The sequence below is a fragment of the Cydia pomonella genome, chromosome 15 (assembly GCF_033807575.1).
Source record: "Cydia pomonella isolate Wapato2018A chromosome 15, ilCydPomo1, whole genome shotgun sequence".
Lineage (NCBI taxonomy): Eukaryota > Metazoa > Arthropoda > Insecta > Lepidoptera > Tortricidae > Cydia > Cydia pomonella.
In genome coordinates, this window is record NC_084717.1 from 6,250,960 (window position 1) to 6,272,558 (window position 21,599).

The window sequence follows — 21,599 nt, forward strand, 5'->3', positions numbered from 1 at the left end:
TGCTATTGTAATTGATAATGGGTTCCTTCTACATCGAGTGGTTTGGCAATCCAAAGGAAAAAATTATCTCCTAAGGATCCCAAAATGTTTGCACACCTCCTGGGATAGAGCAAACTCGCATTACACGCATTTAGGATCAAATAAATGTATTAAAACAATTTCCAGCTTGCTGGGAATTAATTCCTCAAAACGCTATTTTAGGATCTAATTTAATTGGCCATTTAGGCCATCAGTGTTTTTAAAGGCAACTTCTAAGGCTGAATGCGCGGAGCGTTCGATCGGCGCTTACGGATGAGGCCAAAGGTCGAGCTGGAAGAAAACAAGGCTTGAATTTGACCAATGGCGAGGTATGAATAGCTGGACGTCCGGAGCAGGGATCGGAACCGGTTTTTTGCAAAAACATCGAAATAACCATATATTTCGGTTTATTTTATACTCTAAATGTAGGACTCAGTTGTGTTTTCAGATAACGACTTCGTATTATAAGATTGCCTAATTAGAAATGAAGTAATTAACAAAGAACGAAAAAATACCGTTTTCGTTCCCATACAAAAAATACCGGTTTCCGATCCCTGGTCCGGAGCCTCCGATCGCGGCGCGTTATCGTATAATACAACCAATGGCGAGGTGTGAGCAAGGCAGCTCAGCTGCGAAAGAGGACAGCATGGATTTGGATCCGTGGCCAAGCAAAAGTGAGGCAGTTTGCATAAAGTAGAAGGCCTGGCGTCGCATAAGACCTAACGCCGAACTGCAAAGGAGTGGCTTGAAATCGAACCTATGTAATCCTACTGCTCGGCCTTTGGCTTAACTCGAAAGCGCAACTTGATAAGATGCTTTTGTTTTTCGGCCTTCGCAGGGCCCTTTATTACACTTTGACAATTAGGTCGCAGGATCGCGGCTCTGCAGCACTCGGCCTGGCCGATACATCTGGTGTGTAAGAGAGCAAAATACGCTACAAAATCGGTAATCTACGTCGAGAAAATCGGGTGGCCACAAGCCCGACGGTAAAATTTTTTGGCCATGAACTTTGATGGCCTCCGCGTAAGGTTGGAGATGTGCTTACGTGTTCTCACTCTCTTACGACACTTCGTTATTAGATGGGTACTTGCACACGTATAAAAAAGTTTCGTACTACACTACGACTGCGATGCTGATGCAGCCTGCGCGTTTTTTTTTCCTGCGATTTTGGTGCCCCCCTAGACGTGGTGCCCTAAGCAAGTGCTTATTTTGCTTAATGGTTAATCCGGCACTGCTATTTTGAAACTATATTAAAGTTCATTAGGACCTAACAAAAACCTAAAAAATATGTAAAAAAATAGTACACTATTTAAGGCGAAGGTCAGAGCGGTATGTAAAACATCAGAGTCTAAGACCAACAACATTAATGAGGAACTTGCTTTTGAGTTATGTACCAGCCAGAATTATTTACTGGTTATCAAAGAGTATTTGATTGTAGACGTGTAAAGTCTAAGAAAAATCGTGCCTCCGAGTTTGACAGCCGGCCTGGATAGGACTATACGGTACCACAATGTTTTGTGGTCACTGAATTGTCAAACGTTAATAGAGTGCCCGCATAATGCGCACAAAGTAAACTGCAAACCCCCCCCCCCCCCCCCCCCCCTTGCAAACAAATTTCTATGTACGTGGTCGTAGGTCGTACAACGCCATCCAATTCAGCTGTCAATTTTGACGAATTCGTCTTAGGCCCTCCGCTCACGACGCTACTCTCAAGCGACTTTCGTCTCATACGCGTATGATACGCGTCGCTTGTGAGTAGCCTGCATACAAATTCACTTCACTCCGCACACGACGAGACGCGTCTACGACGCGTTTGCTACCAGTCGCACGCGACTGTCTTGCCGGTCGCACGCTACTCGAGTCGCATGCACATTGCAAACGAAAATGGCGGCGGATCAAGCGTTCAATGTCACACATTCTCTCATTACAGTATTTTGCTTATGAATATTTGGAGATAACAACTCGATCAAATAAGAATATGATTCTTTCGACATTCTGTAAAAATGTCGAAACTTCTCGTCGTCATTCTCATGCAGTTCTCTAGTCGCGACGAAAGCTCTACAGTATAATTTTTTTTCAATGTACGGGTGCACCCAGAATCTTCTGTTATATTTCCGTTTTTTTCTATTTCTATATAATACGTAGAGAAGAACATTGTCTTCGTCGCTAGAGTCCGACATCTTGTACGCACGAATGTTGTACTGCAAATGATAAAAAATCGTCTCAGTTGCGTAGCACCGTGTACGGAAACGAGTAGCATACCAGTTTGCGACCATGAATTGCATTGCAGTCGCGTCGCTTGAGAGTAGCCTCGTGACCGGAGGGCCTTAGTCTAACAACGTCTTCCACAATCAAAGGATCTTTGATGGTTACTGAGGGCGTACCGTGAACCACGTTCACCGTGTTGCCTCTCTGTCACACTTGTAAATTCGCACGTAAGTGTGACAGGGAGGCAACACGTCGAACGTGGTTCGCGGTAGGCCCTCTGTTGTCTACGTCTATTCTTTTTACTCTAGCAGATCACTATAATGGCAAATACTTAATTTTAATTCCCAGCACTGTGGTGTCTACAATAGGCGGTTTCACATTGGATGCGGATCCGCAAGCCGCTGCGGTGTGCGAGCGGGACATAGCTATATACGTGCATAGTGCTGTCTCACTCACACATCGGAAGGCGTATTCTGATTGTAATAATAACCTGTTTTTGTTAAATTTGATACGCGCTCAAGCGAGAAAAACGGGCGCGCTGCCTCGGCCAAGGCACGTCTACACTGGCCGTTTTGTACGCGAAGAAATTGTCTCGCGCGTATGCTCGCTCTGTGTGGACCCGCCTATTAGTTATTACGGAATGTGGATTTAAGGAAATAAATCTCCATGTACCAAAAAGTGTCATCAAAAAACCTTAAATAGGTGGCGCTACAATACCTAGAATACTTGAACAAAAAAATCAAATCATAGACAGCACACTTCACTCCGTCAATAGCGCCTAGGTTCTTAGCTACTCTAGCGCTACTCTGGAGAGATTTAGAACTAATATTTATAGCTGACAGCTGGACACTTTTGCAACAGTTCTACCATAAGAGGTGTCACTTCTCTTAATTCCACACTCCATATTAGTTATGAATATTATGCTCTATCAGTGTCAACAGGGACGTTTCTGGTTGAAGAAATGTCAATTTTGACACTGACAGATCATATCCACAACGAAACAAGATTAAATTCTTAACCTATTAATATAATCAGTAGGCATCGGAGTTTACATCGCATGGTAAGATTATAGTGAGCTAATATGGAGTCTATAATTAACATTAAAATTAAATTTATACTCATCCTCATACTCGTTCAGAGATTTCGCCCTGAAATGCCTTTATAAACATCCTTAGCATTCGCTTCGAAGTAATTAAATACTTATATTATAAATAACACTTAATTCTTATTATATAAGAATTCCATAGTTCTTGCGGTATTTCAACTTTATCACCTATTTAAACATACTCTATCCTCGTAAGGCCCAAGGTCCTACCAATAGGACTTATTCAGTTCGATGAAATTTAAATCATATTCAATTGGAACAGAGTTGCATTTGGTTTGTTTCATTCAATTTTCAAACAAAATAAAATCAACTGTATTCCCTGCACTATAGGTTCAAATTCTAGTGGCAAATTTAGGATTTTTCATTTCTATGGCTGGGCCTTAGGAGGCTATTGATACATATTGTTACGATATAACTGATTGTAGGTATGAAGCTACGCTTCATAAGAGATAATTATGAACTTATTAAAATAACAACTTATCACAAATTCTATAAGACGAGCTTTTCAAATGCTACATGACATTGATTACTGAATGAGTATGAGGATGAGTATTACTTTAATGTTAATGTTAATATCCACCGAATATGTTGACCGTCAACATCTCCTGAGGATGCCTCGTAGAAAGGCGAAACATGTGTCGAGTTTTGTATTTTCGGTGGTGGGTTGTTATATTTAATTGCGTATTTATTTTTGCGGTGGGAGGATGAGAACATTAATTGCATGAAAAAATACGCAAGTAAGTATAACTGGTTAGCGCTGATTGACTAGCACGTTATCTTTTCGCGGATAAGCAAAGTAATATTTTTTTGTTTCAATTAATATGGATTTCTGCAAAGTAACGTCTGATTATATTCATTATTTGTTAATATGGACTTACTGTAATCGTACCATGCGATGTAAACTCCGATGGCTAATAATCAGAATACGCCTCCGGAGCTATCGGATCCACATCAGTATGATAACCGTACTAGTACGAGATATGTTAGAGATCAACCATGATATGAGTAAATAGAGGGTGGAGTACTGTTGCCACTTCTGTGTACTGCAGAGAGTTCAGCCCGTCCACTTTTAGTCTGTTTTTTGCGTAATTTAATAACTTGGTTATCTTCTGCCTGAAACAAAAGATAAGAAAGAAATAGAATCTTATAATTATGAATGATTCAATAGTACATTACGATACAAGTGCGAAAAATAGGAAATTCGAAACGAGTGGCGATAAATTAAAACAAGACTGAAGGGAGTGTTTTAAATCGACACGAAATGCGAATTACCTATTCGCACATGTATCGTACAACGTTTTACAGTACATATGGCCCTTTAAATGTTCGACATAGTAACGTAATATGCAAATTTTCGCACTAGTGCGGTGAAGTAGCACCATATGTACTGTAAAATATTTTTCAGTACATCCTGATGCCATGGCATGGAATGTGGTCATGTCTAGAAAATTGTGAAATCTGTTTCGGGACAGTTTTTTACTTCTCCGAAATTTTATCACAGTCCAGAAAAGTGGCAATTTGGTTCTGACAACACTAATTTCGACATGATTCTCGCGCATTCACTTTTTAAAGTTATTTTTATTAACTTACATTATATATTGTAAGTATAAATAATATAAGACATTACGGCTAAATTACGTAGGTAACAACATAATATTGTCAAGTATGTGTGTTCGCCCATGGTATGTTAAGGTATGTATTTATTAACAACAAAGCTAGTCACGGTTTGGAGGCCATAAGTGGCTTTATAAGCTATTCAAGCTATCGCTATATATTAATATTATTGTAAAAGGGACAGAACTAGCACTTACTGCATCGCGCTCTAATCGCGATAAAGAGTGACAGAGCTAGTACTACTGTGTATCGCTCTAATCGCTACAGCCAGTGTTGATCACTCACGTATTAGTCCTCGGCTCGTGCCGGTGCGTCAGCATGTGGTACCGACTGGTCCCGGGTTCGAACCGGCACCGCGTCAGGCCGTGCGCCTCCAGGCGTATATACAGGTCGTCGTCCTCCCCGCCCCAGCCGTAGTACTCGTTGCTCATGCCGTTTATTTCCGAGTACTGAGCGGTGGTTATCGCTATGGCGCCGCCGAAAAGGCCGAGATATGGTAGGACGAATCTGAAATGCGATTTATAAAATTACTTGTTAGTCAAGTTTCGTGACAAGATTGTTTGGTTTTCGTAGTTTTAGTAGTTTAATCTTGAACTTATTGAAAAGACAAGACCAAGAGATAGAGACAGTTGCATATATGATGATGATCTGGTGTGAAGTTTAAAGGCCTGTGCATACCGGATGCGTGTGCACAGACGCACACGTGCACGTGCGCGTTGTAATATACAGATCCTTATGAGAGACGGCACACCGCTTGCGTGACATGTGCGTGCACGGCTCTGACATTTTAGCGCACGTGCACGTGCACGTTTACGCACACGCAGACGATGTGCTCGGGCCTTAAAACAAATTATACTTAGAAATTTTTGTACAACATCTTATATAACCAATGAATTTTTGCTTTAGGCTTTATAGATAAAAGAATATGCAAACGAGAACTATAACCTCATAAGTCCCAATGTCCATTATAATGTACACTCCCTTGCAATATAATTAGAGCCATTCATAAACCAAATTAATACTAAGTAGCATATCTTGTTTCATTGCTTTCTCAAATAAAAGAAATTCATCTTAATTTACTATATAACAAGGTCCAAATTAAAAATAGGATAATTATGTATGGTGGACCTTACGAGGCTAAACATTAAGCCAACAATAAAGTCAGACAACACCTTTTGTCAATGGAACCAATTTCATAACTGGCATTTTAACAGAAAATAAACATCCCTTTGTATAGAAAATAGAATAGAACGCTGTAGCCGTAATTTACTTAGTGGTTCGGCTCCCCAGGTCTGAGCAAAGAAATGTTACTTCAACTGATATCCGTTCATGCGTTGATATTCGCAGGCGGTAACTGTAATAAATACACATCATGTAGAACGACGTAGAACAACTCAGTTTACTATTCTTAACTTACCTAAACTTGACTATAACTCGAAGACAGATGCACGAGGTTTTTCATACAGGCATAAATATTCGCAGGCCGCAGTGGTGAGGGGGATTATTTAGGGGGGAGGGGTTCGAACCCGTCTTATTTTTTCTTACAAGGGGGTGGGAGGGGGCTGTCATAGTTCTTATGTATGATCACAAAGATGCGAATATTTTCAAAATTCTATTTAGTTATGACGTTTCAAATAATACTTCCACACTCTATGTTATCACTTATCAAACACGGTAGAGTTAGCTTAGCCGGCTCCAGTACCTTTGTAGGAACAAATAAACGTTCCAAAAAATAATTCTATACATCTATAAACACCAGTAATTATTTATTTTAAGATTATTATAATGTAATGTTTACCCAGGTATTGGCTGTTGTATTTATAAAGGTTGTTATGTATTTTTCATGTCACTATATGATGTTAGTATAAATGTTGTATTGACTTGTAAAAGAGCCTTTGAGGCCTACTTGCAGAATAAATTTTTGAATTTTGAATTTTTTGAGTTTTGAATTGACCAAGACAAAAGAAACTTGTAAGTATTTTTTTCCTTTAGGTTCTTACGTAATATAGGAGGCGTTTTATGTCTAGGCTAGTGAGGCGGTTATCTTCGAATGTTTTGACACCGTTATGGATGGTAGAACGCCAAGAAGACCTCCTTCCAGCAAGCTCCTCCCAACGCTCAGGGTCGATGGCGCAAGCGCTCAGATGCCGTTTGAGCACGTCCTTGTAGCGCAGGTGCTGACCACCGTGCTTCCGCTTATTCACCGCCAACGGACACGAAAGAACACGGAGTTACGGAAAGAGAGACCTAAGCCCTCCTACGTGTACACGTTCAACGCAGCTGGCCAACTTTATTGTCACGCGTGCAATAGAGTATTTAAGAGCAAGATCGGCCTGGCCAGCCACATTAGGGCTCATGCTAGACAACGTCCATAATGTGTTTATTTGGGGTCGCCGTCATCGAAAACGATGAGGAGGACTATACATATATATAACATAGGGGGAGGGGGTCGGCCTATTCTTAGTTTTTCTTACATAGGGGTGGGAGGATTCAAAAACTAGCAAAAATCGTTTTACGTAATAAATGAATGGCGCCTAATAAGTCGACATATTGTAGAACAGAACAGAGGAAGCCAGCGCGAGTGATGGCTAATAAAGACTTGAAAAGAGACTCACTACCATCAGACGGGCCGTATGCTTGTTTGCCACCTACGTATAAAAAAAACTATATTAAGCTTACCTAAATATGTCTATACTCGAGGACCGATGCCTGATGTTTTACGTACAGTTATTTACAGGTCGATTAGCCAGAGCCCGTAATTTTCATGCCGTTGACAGAAAAATGACGTCACGCTACATAGAGTATGATTCCAATTAATATTTTCGTAATAATTAATCATTTATCAACCTCTTTAGGTAAGTTATACATATACTTGACAATCAGTACAGAAACGTCTAACTGACTTTCATCTTATTGTCACTCAAATAAATAATAGATTATTAATTTATTAAATAATACATATTTTGGATTATTAACAGCGTAACAAGCTTTTATTCTCGTAACAAGTATTTATTTTGATACCCGTCAATAAGTAAGTTATCTAAATTTGTAGTATTGTAAAACAACTCCCTGTATGTTAAATTACGTCATTTTTGCGTCAAAGGCATGAAAAGTACGGGCAATGCCGATTACTAACTTAACCTTACCTAAACTTGTCTATACTTGATGACAGATGCCTGGGGTTTTTTGTACAGGCATATATATTCGCAGGGCGCAGTGGTAATAAGTCGACATCATGTAATATGAGACAAGGGAAGCCAGCGCGGGCGGCGGTCACCGCGCCAACGTTCATCAGCTTCGCTCGGTTGAAGGGCCGAGAGTCCACCTGTAAAGTACGGTTGATTACGATTCCTAAACCTTATTGCAAGGACAAAAGGTATAGATATTAATATGGTCAATTAAGAGTAAGTGTGAGGCCACATTGGTGCGTTGCGTTGCGTCGCGTTTTTTCATCGCAGGCATACTCGCAGCGTCGACGTTGTTCGTTTTACATGTATTTTTTATGACATACCACATTAAATGCGTTTGCGACGACGCGACGCAACGCAACGCACCAGTGTAGCCTGGCCCTAAGGAATAAATATGGCGCGCTGAAAAAGAATTTGCTTAGAGCAAATCTGGTCGAATTTACGAGTTAAATCGTACTTCATTAAATCATGTTTTTTTTTCGTTAATTTCAAGGGTGCATTCCTGAGCTTAAATTATGTAACTTTCTTAAAGAAACCGGTATTCTAATTAACTCCATTTCGGAGATAGGTAATCAATACTTAATTTTTATCTTATAAGGTCCTTACGAGCGTGTACACTTGCCTTAGGGCCCGTTTACATATTGATAGTATTTAGTTCGAGTGTAGGTATACATTTGCTACTAAACGTAAGTAATATCTCGAACGATCAATGTTCGAAATGACATTGATACCTATGTCACAGTTTTCAATTGTTTAGTTGAGTTAAATGTAATGCACGTATTATAACAACGCTATATGCAACATTTAATTACTTTTTATAAAAAAAAATAACAAAATAATATACATATATATATTTTTAATTAGCTATGCCATTTCCTTAAACGTACTTACCGATACCCCGAAGTTAACGGAATTCAATAAAAAGACAGTGTATAATGTAGGTTATAGGTTTACCTATCTTTTAGGAAATTATTATTAAATTAAATTTGCATGCCATTTAGTACCTACAGTTATGATGTCTACCTTTCTCCAATTCTCCCTTAAAGGTTAACTGGATGAGATCTCTGAAAGGAATAAGTTCACCTTTGTACAAAATGATATATGTTTTTTCCTGGTTTGTTTCTTTTGATACAACAAAGTGTTTTACTACTACAAAAAAAAAATGTTATCTCTAATCCCGTGATGCCATCAGTCGGCAAACGCGGTCCAGCTTCTCGTTAAACCTGTTTTAATGTTTGTTTTGATTGTAATCATTAGACATATGTATAGTTCATGATTCAGGTTACCTGTTCAATCACAAAGATGCGATAGTGGATCAGCTGGCGTCGCAGAAACATGTGCATGTAGATGAGGAACATTCGCAGCTGTTCTGCTCTATCCCTGAAAAATCAGTCATGCATACTAAAAAATAAAGAAAAGTTCAAGTATTCATAGGACAATTTTACCCAGATCAACCTAATTCCACAGTAAACTCAATACAATAAGGTGTGTTGGAAGGGAGGGGGGGGATATATATATCAAAGGCGTTGTGTGAACTAATCCAGCCGTGCGCGAAACCACACCTGACGCCCTTTTCAATGTGTATTCCCAAGGTAATAAATAAAAAGGTTTGCTTTACGGGGCCCCCTAAATGCGAGACCGTGGGCGAAGGCCTCATTCGCCCACGCCTAACTACGCCACTGATACTGGTGGGCCCATTTAACCAGACAGATTTCAACCACACATTCCCGAGGTCATAAGGAGCAAAAAAATTTCATGACTTTTGGTCAATTTCGGCAAAAAAAAAATTTTTGTTTATTTTTATGAAAAAAGAAACATTGCAAAGTTTTTTTTTTATTTACAGATAAATTTTGCTAGTTCCCTTTAAAACTTTAATGTCTGTCAGTAGGTACGTCTAAACCAAGTCACATTGTGGCAGCTTCGCAGCCAAAACGGCGTTTTTCACTGAGTTATTACATAGTATAAACAAATTTTCACATGGATTGTCATTCTTTATCTCTAAAACATGATCAATTTCAGTAAGTTTTTTATGATATTTTAGTCTCTAAATGAGGTCAAGAATACACCTTTAAAATCTGTCGGGTTATATGGGCCCATAGTGTATAATATAACTTATAAATAAAAATGTATATGCCTAGATAGAAAACTGACAGTAAAACACGTACAATGTAAAAGTGAATTGGGTTAAGTCTGTAATAAATCAATAACTAAATTTATGAATAATGCTATTAAACTTAGAATAAATAACAAACAGCCAATATTAAATTTTAGATGCATTGAGATAGCATTTAAAGTGGGGTAATTTTTAAAATAGCAAATATCTCTTAAACTTAAAGCCCTTTCTACTGTAGCAACAATAAGGAAGAGGCGTTGTTAAGCATTGCAGTAGCGTAAGTATTGCTAAAATATAAAGTGCCTCTAGTTTTATAAATTTTATTCAATTTCTAAATTACCCTACATTTGAAGTTACCTACCCCAATACACCTTAGGTATAGCTTAGATACGAACCTGTATGGTAACACGATGGCTGTACTGAACTTAGGTTTACACTCAAGCGGCGCGTATTCCCCTCCTTCCTTGATCCTATGACCCTCGACCAAATCCCCATCCTTGATATCCGGCGACAAAGTTGTCTCGTCAAACAAAATATCACGGTACTCGCAATCACTTAACGCATTACTACTAAAATTCTCAGCTGTCTCGTAATGCAAATTATCTAATATATCATCCTTCTCTATATATTCGTACGTCCGATGGCCATTCATATCTGGATGCAGAAATATAATCAAAACTATAACCACCACACCAACGTATAAGACTTTTTTCTTAAAAACTTGCCGCATTGTGATAAAATTGATTAAGTAACATGCAGTTTTTATTATTTCATAATCAAATTTAGTTTTTTTTCTCGTCTTCATAGATTTAAACCACTTTGTTGACATGACAACTGAACTGACGATGACAGTAACAAACGTCAATAACAGCTGCATAGATGCGTTTTGTTTGGGGTCAGTCAACGTTCTGTTACCATTATCCTTGTCTTGCCATTTGCTTATATAAGTAGTAATTTTAATTTAAAATAACGGTTTTTTTTGTATATACTATAATTGGCATTCTTACAATCAAAAGTAAGGCATATTTTAATGATATGTGTATGAGGGTAGTGTAAACAATATAATATTGACTAAAGAGGGGTAGACTAAAATAAATAGGTACTAAGTTTCTGCCAGCTTTGCACGTGTGACTGTGAAGTTTTGTAATATAACGATATGGCTTTAAATAAAGAAAAAGAAAATGTTGTCAATGAAATGGACGTTTCGATGGATTCTATCGAACTGGTGAGGAGATGTTCTAAAGACAATACGGCTGAGACGTCTTGGGATCCAAGTTGTAATGTTTCAACTCAGGATAGGAGTAAAGGCGAGGGCGATATAACTCCGCCGTTCGTGAGTATTATGGTCACTGAAGCGTCCAGCCCATCGCAAAGTGTCGAGAACACTTCTACGCAGACGGACCCCTGCGAACTGGCTATCAACTGCGGAGTTTCTGACGTGAGCCTCTCGTTTTCAAAAGATTTCAACACACAAGGCTCCACATCTACCTCTGAGGATAACTTACGAACAAAACGAGTAAGGCGCGATTCTCACGACGAAGACAAAATTTTCAGACCTTGGAAACGAACAAAAAATGCAAGTTTTACACGATCTCCGAGTTTAATCAAAGAGGGCAAAACACTCCGGCCCACATTGTCCTCGAGTCAATTATCTTCCACATCGGATGCCTCGTTTAAGTCATTGAGCAGTAGTCATACCTTCAAAGTGAGGAAAAGAAAGCCAATGTCAGAATCTAATTTGTTCAAAGACGCACTCCACAAGTCGAGGAAGAATAGAAGTTTTAACAAATCCGGAAACAACACCCCAGGTAAGAGACCTATTGGCCCAGAACACAATATAAGTTTATTGACCTTGACCCAGTAAGAAAACAGGATATTGATACTAACCTTGGCGAAGACACATGCCATGTGTGAAAATTAAGGTCAATAATAGGCAGAATATAAAAACGTCAACTATTAAATTATATTTAAATAAATCGTTAGTATGAAACAATTTTGTCTGGCTCAGTAAAAATAAATGTAATCATCAATAAACATAGTCTTAATCCGTCATTATATATTGAACTTTTTATTGAACTCATGTTATCTTGGCGATAACTGCCTGTTTCTTATAGGGACCTACGACATCTCGTCAATTACGAATATAGATCGGTGACATCATTCGAGATTTTAACTCCCAACGGTCAATAACAAACTTCACGTCCATACGTGTTTTGGTCGCAGAACTTGTTTTAGTGTTTTTTTTTTTTTTTAATGTAGCTGGCTGGTTATACAATCCGGTCATATAGGTTTGTAATTTGAAAATCGAACTCTTTGCTATGAGTTCCTCCAAGGAGATTGTGAAGGTGGAATTGGAGATTGAGTGCGGCATAGACGCTAATGATTTGAGTGAGGTGGAATGGTTTATGTTGTCAGGAGGGTCGCCGAGGAGAGAGAGGAGTCACCGCCGAAACGCACCTAAGAGTTGGAAGTTTGTTGATCTGTGCACATGGATTGGCATGAAGGTAATTTGTGTACAAGTATTTGTATTAAAAATAATAAAACCCATTTTTTGTCAAATGGTTACGAACATCTTGTAAAACATAATACCCTGTATGCCTTTAACCCAAAAAATCTCATGATATCGATAGACCCTAGCACAAAATTTACTTCTTAATTAGACTTCTTAGTAAATGACATTTATTTAGTATGTTCTAAGATAACATGCAGCTATAATTAGGTAGGTACGGTCGAGGAAATTCATTCTTTAGCAGCTTACGGCTCACTTTACATTGGACAGCTCTTAGCACCTCAGTATGTACAACCTAATTTACTTGAACCGCATATTGCTTAAGAATCAATTTTCTTGACCGTATAATATTTAATATTATATTTATTTATTTTACTTTTCTTTTTCTTGCTCGCGTTGCCCCGGCATTTTTGCCACGGCACATGGGAGCCTGGGATCCGCTTGACAACTTTACTAATTCCTAGAATTGGCGTAGCCGCTAGTTTTTACGAAAGCGACTGCCATCTGACCTTCCAATCCAGAGGGTAAACTAGGCCTTATTGGGACTAGTCCAGTTTCCTCACGATGTTTTCCCTTACCGAAAAGCGACTGGTAAAATAGAATATCAATGATATTTCGTACAATAAACTCAATGGTACGAGCCGGGGTTTGAACCCGCGACCTCCGGATTGAAAGTCGCACGCTCTTACCGCTAGGCCACCAGCGCTTCTTTTATTTTTCTGTTGGTATGCATTATTATATTAATTTGTTTAATTAAATTATAAATGTACTATATGTACTCTCTGCTTAATGTATGTGTAATTTTCCTATTCCTCTAATTAATTCGTGCACGTTAATCCTGTTATAAAAGCTTACTGTTCTTTGTATCCTGCTACCCTAAGGTTGTCTGGAAGAGATCGCTTACAGCGATAAGTCCGCCTATTGCTACCGTTATTTACATTGTAAATCTGTTTTTATTTTATTTTTTCTTTGTGGTGCAATAATTAGCGATTTTGATGATTAGAGCGAAAGCTTAAAGTATAGAAGATTGTTAACCAAGGGATGAAACGGTACCTTTCACCCGAGTTAAACAAATAGGCAAATTAGCATAATCAGTACCTAGGTATGTAATTAAAGTAATAAACTTACTTGCAATTCCAGACTTTGCATGTCTAAAGATAAATATCCCATAGCGAAAAACATTTAGATTGCTATATAGATGAATAAAACACATTTAGCAAACTGCAGTAATTTTAAAATGATTTGGTTCATTAAAGCATGAAAAAGTCAAGTATAATAAGTCCTAGACATAATGCATCGTACATAAGTGCAATAAACGAATAAATATGAATATAAAATTAGGATTGCCTCTCACTTTTTAATTTTTACTTTTTCGTTCTAAAACTGTCAATAGTCAACGGCTTTACTCATGCAGTCAATGAAACTGTTTTAGACAAATTAAATATTAAATAAAAATAGAATGAGTAAAATAAGCAAATTTTTACATAAATAATGCCAAATAACATTAACAACCCATTTAATGTCGTAATAACATTTAGCTGTAGATGTACGTCTTTTTACTACGAAGGGAAAACTTTTTGCGATTACTCAAAAACAGCTTAACTGACCATGCCCGCTATAGTTTTCATTGAATGTATTTCTTAAGCTCTATTTCAACGATTTTTTTTATATTTTTTGGACCTATGGTTCAAAAGTTAGAGGGCTGGGGGGGGGGGGGGGGTTCATATTTTCTTTTTCTTTCGGAGCGATTATCTCCGAATATATTCACTTTATCAAAAAATGTTGTTTGAAAGACCCTTCCAACGATATCCCACACTGTAGGGTAGGAGCAAAAAAAGTTCACCTCCGCTTTACGTGTAAGGGAGGTACCCTAAAAAAATATTTTATTTTATTTTAGTGTACGACTTTGTCGGCTTTATTGATTTATACGTCCATGCCAAATTTCATCTTTCTAGCACTAACGACCACGGAGCAAAGCCTCGGACAGACAGATAGACAGGTTCCTAGGAACCCTAAAAAATGACCGACCAGTCAGTGTTTACATTTTTCATTTCTCATGCTCAGAAAGCGGGTCGTTGTTGTTCTAAGGGCCTCCGCTAGCTGACGCGGACGCCCGCCGCGTGCGCACTGCGCACGCTCGCGGGTCCTGCTCCCAGGCCAAATGCGTCGCACGCGCCCGCGCCAGTTAGCGCTGTTCATACAATTTCTTTTAGACGGGGCGTCCCGTCCGTCCGTTCCGGATAATCCGCGTCAGCTAGCGGAGGCCCTTACAAGTGTGCAGAAAAGGATACTTCTCTGCTCTAGAGCACTGTACTTTCTAAATAGGTGTTTTGCTTTTTTTTACGACAAGCAATTAAAATTATGGTTTTAATTTAAATGGATTTGTTGTACAATTGAATTTCAAAAAACATTCTGATCATTCAATAAATAATTTTATCTAATTTGTTAAGTAATCGAAAGTATTACCTTCAAGAAATACTGCTGAAGTTTATACTTTGCCGCGTTTTTTAAATGCACATGTATTTTACTTTCCTCGAATTCGAAGTATTGGAAATTAAAAGTACACCGTTCAACTCGGGTGAAAGGCACCATTAAATTTGATCCCTCCTATTTATATCCCTGATCATCTACTATTGACGTGTTCTATCTTACCTAAAGTGACTCAGATACAGGTTAACTTATTTTTTAACGCATATAAACATTATGTTACGTAATTCCAGAGTTACGAGTCCATAACGGGCATGCTCCGGGACCCAGCACGGAAGCTCGGGTCAGAGAGAGAAAGACGCGAAGACACAGGCCTCCGAGAGGAAGTGAGAGAGCTGCGACTATACCTGAAAGAGGTGGAGGGACGGCAAGCGCGGATGGCGCGGGAGAACGATACGCTGCGGGAACAGCTGGACAAGATGAACTCCAAGATTGAGCAGATGGAGGAGAAATTCAGGTAATTATAATCATTTTGTCTAGCGCTGAGGCACGAAGGAGAGAGAGCATACAGGGTACTTCGAGAGGAAGTGAGAAAGCTGACGGCGGCTGGCGTGGCGTGGGAGAACGATGCGCTGCAGGAACAGCTGGACAAGATGAACTCCAAGATTGAGCAGATGAAGGAGAAGTTCAGGTAAATATTACTGCCTAGCGGTGAGGCATGAAAGTGAAAGAGCATACAGGCTTCTTCGAGAGGAAGTGAGAGAGCAGACAGTGGCTGGCGTGGGAGAACGATGCGCTGCGGGAAAGCTGGACAAGATGAACTCCAAGATTAAGCAGATGGAGAAGTTCAGGTAAATATGTATAATTAATAAGTTTAGCGCTGCGGCACGATAGAGAGAGAGCATACAGGCTTCTTAGAGAGGAAGTGAGAGAGCTGACAGCGCCTGACGTGGGAGAACGATGCGCTGCGGGAACAGCTGGACAAGGTGAACTCCAAGATTGAGATGGAGGAAAAATTGAGGTAAGCTTAGTGTATTTGTATATATGTATGTCAGTGGAAACCACCGCAAAGAGGGATACCCAACAGATGTCGTTTCGCATAATTATATTGATATCATTCACCATACCCAAGTTGTTTGAAAAATAGTTAAAGACATTTACTACACTACAACATAGAGCGATTTATGATGATCGTCACGATGGATGTTCACGACCCTTAGTCATGAGGAGTTGCCTAGCGCGGAGACACGAAACAGGGTAAGAGAATACACGAACAACTTCAAATTATTTCATTTATAGTGTTTGTCCAGTGCTCTTGTATATTGACATTTATTATATTATATGTAGTCGCAGCCGCGCTGGTGGCTTAGCGGTAAGAGCGTGCGACTTGCAATCCGGAGGTCGCGGGTTCAAACCCCGGCTTGTACCAATGAGTTTTTCGGAACTTATGTACTAAATATCATTTGATATTCACCAGTCGCTTTTCGGTGAAGAAAAAAATCGTGAGGTAACCGGACTAATCCCAACAAGGCCTATTTACCCTCTGGGTTGAAAGGTCAGATCGCAGTAGCTTTCGTAAAAACTAGTGCCTACGCCAATTCTCGGGATTGTTAAGTGGACTCCAGCCGGACATGAGCCGTGGCAAAATGCCGGGATAACGCGAGGAAAAAGAAGAAAGAAGTCGCAGCCGCACGGCGTCAATATCTTGATGCTTTACAAATATAAACATACATTTCTGAAATTCTTCACATTCAGCCATCCTGACTCACTAGTTTGTCCCCAAAACATTTTGATCGTCATTGTTTTACTTATTTCTTACAATCTCACTATTAAATTATCTGCATACATCGGGGATTTTGGTGCGGGAATGATTTCGTGTTTTTATACCTAACTTGTTTGTGTTGTTTATTGTAAAATAATTACCAAACGATAAATTAAAAACAGGTAGTAAGCTCTAAATGTGCTTAGTAATGTTAAAATAGTATCGATTTTTACAGTTTTTACCTATTTTTTAGCTAGTGTAAAGCCTTTCCGCACCGTAAACCCCGTCATATATTTGTAGTGTTGAATTAAACATGCGTGCCAAAACGAGCTGCCTGTTGCATTATACAATTTGGCAAAGAATCCACGTTTAATATTTATCTTTAGTATTTTTTGAGTGATCTAAGGAGTGTAAATATTTTTCCAACACTCAGTGAAAATACATAAGTGGAGGATAATAAAATTTATTGGCTTATATTATACCTACTCCTTGCCAGCGAGAACTGATATACTCGTTATAATAAACGTTTTCAGGTTGCAGCAACAGACGCAATCCCGTGGACCTTCCGTACCGCCCCCACCACCACCGCCACCTCCACCACCGCCACCACCACCGCTACCACCAACATCAGGACCAAAGCTTGGACGTTCCAACACAATACCTAGATGTGGGTCCGCCCCGCCTAGGACGTCGGGGCCAAGGCTTACGATCACACCCGAGGATATAGCTAATGTTAAATTAAGGAAGGCGAAGGTGAGGATTATTATGCACAATTTGACAAGATGAAGTGGATTTTACATATTTTTTGACTCGTGGTTTGTAAGATAAAAAGATTGGGGCAAGTGCGCTATCACCTTGGTGTCCGTATCAAATGTTGTGCAATAAACCTGATAGCCATTTTCAAAGTTTTATCGATTTTGCCGACATCTTCCAGGATCACCCAGTCCGCACGAAGCCCCAAAATCAACCACAGCAGCCGCTGGTAACGCAGCACATGCTGCAGACGACTCGCGCGAAGCTAGGCCGCTCGAAACCTCCCGCAGCATCTACTCCCAACAAAATTCTTAATGACCTAGAGAAGTAAGATGATGTTGAAGACATATACTGAGGTTAATGAGGTTTGATGTGTATGTCATGGTTGACATTTTCATTGACAGGGATCGGAAACGTAGATATGCATTTATTGATATTTTGAATCTTATTCTTTTCAAAATTTTTAAGTTTTACGAGAATTTAAGTGGTACGAAAATTCCGATGCCTTGTCATCAATCACATCATCCCATTTTTCATATTGATCACCCGATTTCACATCTTTTAAATCTATGAACATCTGATTCATAATTATCTTACTGTTAATGTGTTCGTCTTTATTTATCATCATCATCAAAATAACAGTCGAAAGAGGTCCATTGCTGGAACTACCTGTCATAACTTCATTCAACAGTTCTCCTTGATCTGAACCAGGGGGCACTACTATGAACATCGAAAATCAATCAAACATTTATATCCCTCTGTCACTCGGAAAAGCGATAAATAGAAACAGACAATTTTCAAAATTCTAGGTTCTCAGTAATCTCTCGGATCATCAGACCACTTTGTTTTAGGGCCTTCTCTGGAAACGTCCACCATCCAACAAACTTTCTTCCTTAACGGACATCAGTTCTATAAGCAATGCGTCCCGCCCACTATTTTGTCTAAGAACAACGATTGGTGCTTCTCCTTCAACCTTATCCGTTTTCAGATGCCTCCTCCAAGACACGTGGGTATCCTCGTTCCACCGGCGACGCTCAACGCGCGCTACGTTCCGCAGCGCGGAGGAGCTACGCCCGCGCCCCTACCCCACCGCGCGCACGCACGCCCCGCGCTCCCCTCGCTCCCCTCGCTCGCCCCGCGCCCCACGGTCGCCTCGGGCCAGCTCGCTGCCTCGAGCAGCTTTATCCCCCCTTAAGTATCAGTTAACTTTACCTAAATAGCAGAAATTACTGAAAATGATTGTCAGAACGTGAGCACTGCAGTGATGTCACCGAGATTGAGGATTAAGTTGGGGAAGTAATTAAATGATCAGTCAAAAAATATATTGTGGTCAGCAGAAAAATTTAATGATCGGCAATGGTCACCAACCAAGCACAACGTAATCAACTGATCTTTCTGCTGACCAAAACATAATTTTTGCAGATCAGTTTAATCGTACCCATTATATTAATCAATCTTTATCTATTAATCAATGCAAGCGCAACAAAAATTGTCGCATTGTATTTAAGTTCCACTCGAGCTTCTTGAATTGTACGTTCTACCACATTGCTAGAAAGTGCATATAGTAAATGATTGAGGGGCAATAAATATCATCAATCAAAGCCAAAGTCATACATGGCTCCCTCCTTTCCTCTTGCTGTACCTGCCAGAAAACATGTAATTTTTAAATATTTTGCTACTGCGAAAGGTAGTATTTAAACATCAATATATATATAATAATATATGCTCTATGAGTAATCAATAATGTGATTTAGTGATTATGATAATGTTGATTGAATATTGATTTTAGATAATGTATCAATAAATATTGACAATAAAAGTCACAAATGTGACTTGTTGATTTTAATGATTTTGGAGCTCAGAGCTTATCGCAAACAACGGACTGCAGTCCTTTTGCACTGCACTTATAAAAGTTCCAAATACGCAAGTAAAAAAATATGACTCTCTGACTAGAATTATTAAGCCTATAAAAGTACTGGCATATATAGCGAAGGTGTTAATCCATATCGCTTTTTCACTTGATTATTGTAATATAAAACAAAATGGGGATTACTTTGGCATCTCTTGTTGAATGATCCGCTTTATAGAACTATGTTTCTAGACTTTATTTTTCTAAGACTCCCGGGACATTCTACATCTAATTTGATTAAACGAATCAAACTTATAATTTAAAATCATTTTGATATTTTTATTATAATTAGTATTTTGTAGATTATAATCTTTAGCTACATAACGTTGCGACAATAATAAATATTTATTGTTATATTTTTATTAAGTCGATACTTGTAATTAGCATTACCATCAGTTATTGTGAATATTATGATTTATACAGATAATAAAAATTGATATTGATTTTTTAAGCCTGCTTGTTGTTAATAATTATATACATCCAAATGTGATACAGAGTAGGTATATCACATGACAAGCCACCTTTGTCATGTAGAAAACGGCGCAAAATTCAAAATTCGTATTGGAGATCAATCCATCGCGCCTACATTTTACAAATTTGCCGCCTTTCTGATAAAGCTGTCTAGCCAGACTTATACCTACTGAAAAAATAAACAAATAAAAAAATGGTATCCCCGTACAAACAAGTAACAAACAATGTTGAAAACTTGATACTTTTGGCATGTCCTTAGAACAGCAGGCCGTATCGTACCTATAATTATAGATGGTATCAACTGAGTGAACATCGGATTTATGTTCTTGTATATTTACACAATTACGTGACTAAACCGAAAAATTAGTCATTGATATAGATATTGTGCAAGATGCGGAAAGTTTGCAAAAAGTTGAAAAAGTTTGTAATATATATGGATCTGTTGCCTGAATCAAATTTATAAATAATTTAATAAATAAAAAGAGTTCTGAAGTGGCTTACCTAATATAAAAAAATACAAAAACAAATTAATTGTGATGTATTCAAATCGAAAAAAAGGAAATACGGTATAAATGCATTTCAGTAGGTTTTTCTACTTTTTCTCACCCCATGACGTGCTATATTCATATATAGTTTTACTAACCATTTCTGTGAGAGGAATCGCAAGTAGAATTAATAATAGCACAGACACATAACCACAAAAATTTGGGCAAATATATGACAAATAAAAAAAATATGCCAAAGGTTCACCTCACATAGATTTTTTATACCACCTCTTATATTTCTAAATGATACGACAATAGGGTTGTTTCCAATTTTTTTTAACGCTTGTAATACCTTCTATATTAACCAAACGTTGCCCTAAAATTTAACTTTTACCCGAAAAACGGCTTTAAATATGTTAAATTAACAAAATTTATTTTGACCCCTGCTTTCGCGCCGAAAACGCTCTTTGAAAATTCGTCACGTCACAGTTTACGATTTGACACAACTATGTACATACCAAAGAGTAAAGTAAGTATATAGGTACATACACACGTAACACTAAGGCCCCAGTTGTCTATTCTCAGTACAAAATTTGATACTCAAGCCGTAGCTATTTAGGTGGTGGGCAAGCTGTGTATGCGTGCGTGTGGGTTTTTAACCAACTAATAAAATATATTTCTGTAATAATTGAGTTATTATATATCATAAAGTATTCATTATCCATTAGCATTTCTAATAAATTTTTAGTGCAGATATCGAAGCTTCAATTAATTGCTCACCACCAAAATGGCTACGGCTTGAGTATTAAATTTTGTACTGAGAACGGGGGGCCTAATTGGCCTATTTGTTTAAAAAACTCAATAAACAAATAAAGATAATAAAAACGGGGGGCCTACCGCAAAAACAGAAAATCGCATATTGTGGGGATCCCTCTCTTTTACTCTTACCAAGACGTAATTAGAACGACAGAGCAAAATGCCCGCAATGACGAACTTCGATTTTCGTGTTTATAGCCCAGTGTCAAACCGTGAGTGAA

The 21,599-nt window shown here is 38.6% G+C and overlaps 2 protein-coding genes across 3 annotated transcripts; one reads left to right on the forward strand and one right to left on the reverse strand.

Moving 5' to 3' along the window:
* Positions 1-4,099: 4,099 nt before the first annotated feature.
* On the reverse strand, positions 4,100-11,123 carry LOC133525629 (beta-1,4-N-acetylgalactosaminyltransferase bre-4). The gene is made up of 5 exons (XM_061861948.1): positions 10,642-11,123; positions 9,420-9,513; positions 8,092-8,270; positions 5,231-5,452; positions 4,100-4,444 (listed from the first exon to the last, which is right to left on the reverse strand). Exons 1-5 carry the CDS (start codon positions 11,121-11,123, stop codon positions 4,315-4,317), a joined length of 1,107 nt encoding a protein of 368 aa, XP_061717932.1. The 3' UTR covers positions 4,100-4,314.
* Positions 11,124-11,266: 143 nt separating this feature from the next.
* LOC133525628 (serine/arginine repetitive matrix protein 1-like) lies at positions 11,267-20,057 on the forward strand. Of its 2 annotated transcripts, none has more exons than XM_061861946.1 (6): positions 11,267-12,054; positions 12,662-12,750; positions 15,476-15,699; positions 17,478-17,697; positions 17,879-18,024; positions 18,686-20,057. In XM_061861946.1, the coding sequence occupies exons 1-6, from the start codon at positions 11,403-11,405 to the stop codon at positions 18,915-18,917; spliced, it is 1,563 nt and encodes a 520-aa protein (XP_061717930.1). In that variant the 5' UTR covers positions 11,267-11,402; the 3' UTR covers positions 18,918-20,057. The 2 variants fall into 2 exon arrangements, with proteins under 2 accessions (XP_061717930.1, XP_061717931.1); XM_061861947.1 differs by having other exon boundaries at positions 17,879-18,053; positions 18,686-18,823.
* The last annotated feature ends 1,542 nt before the right edge of the window (positions 20,058-21,599 follow it).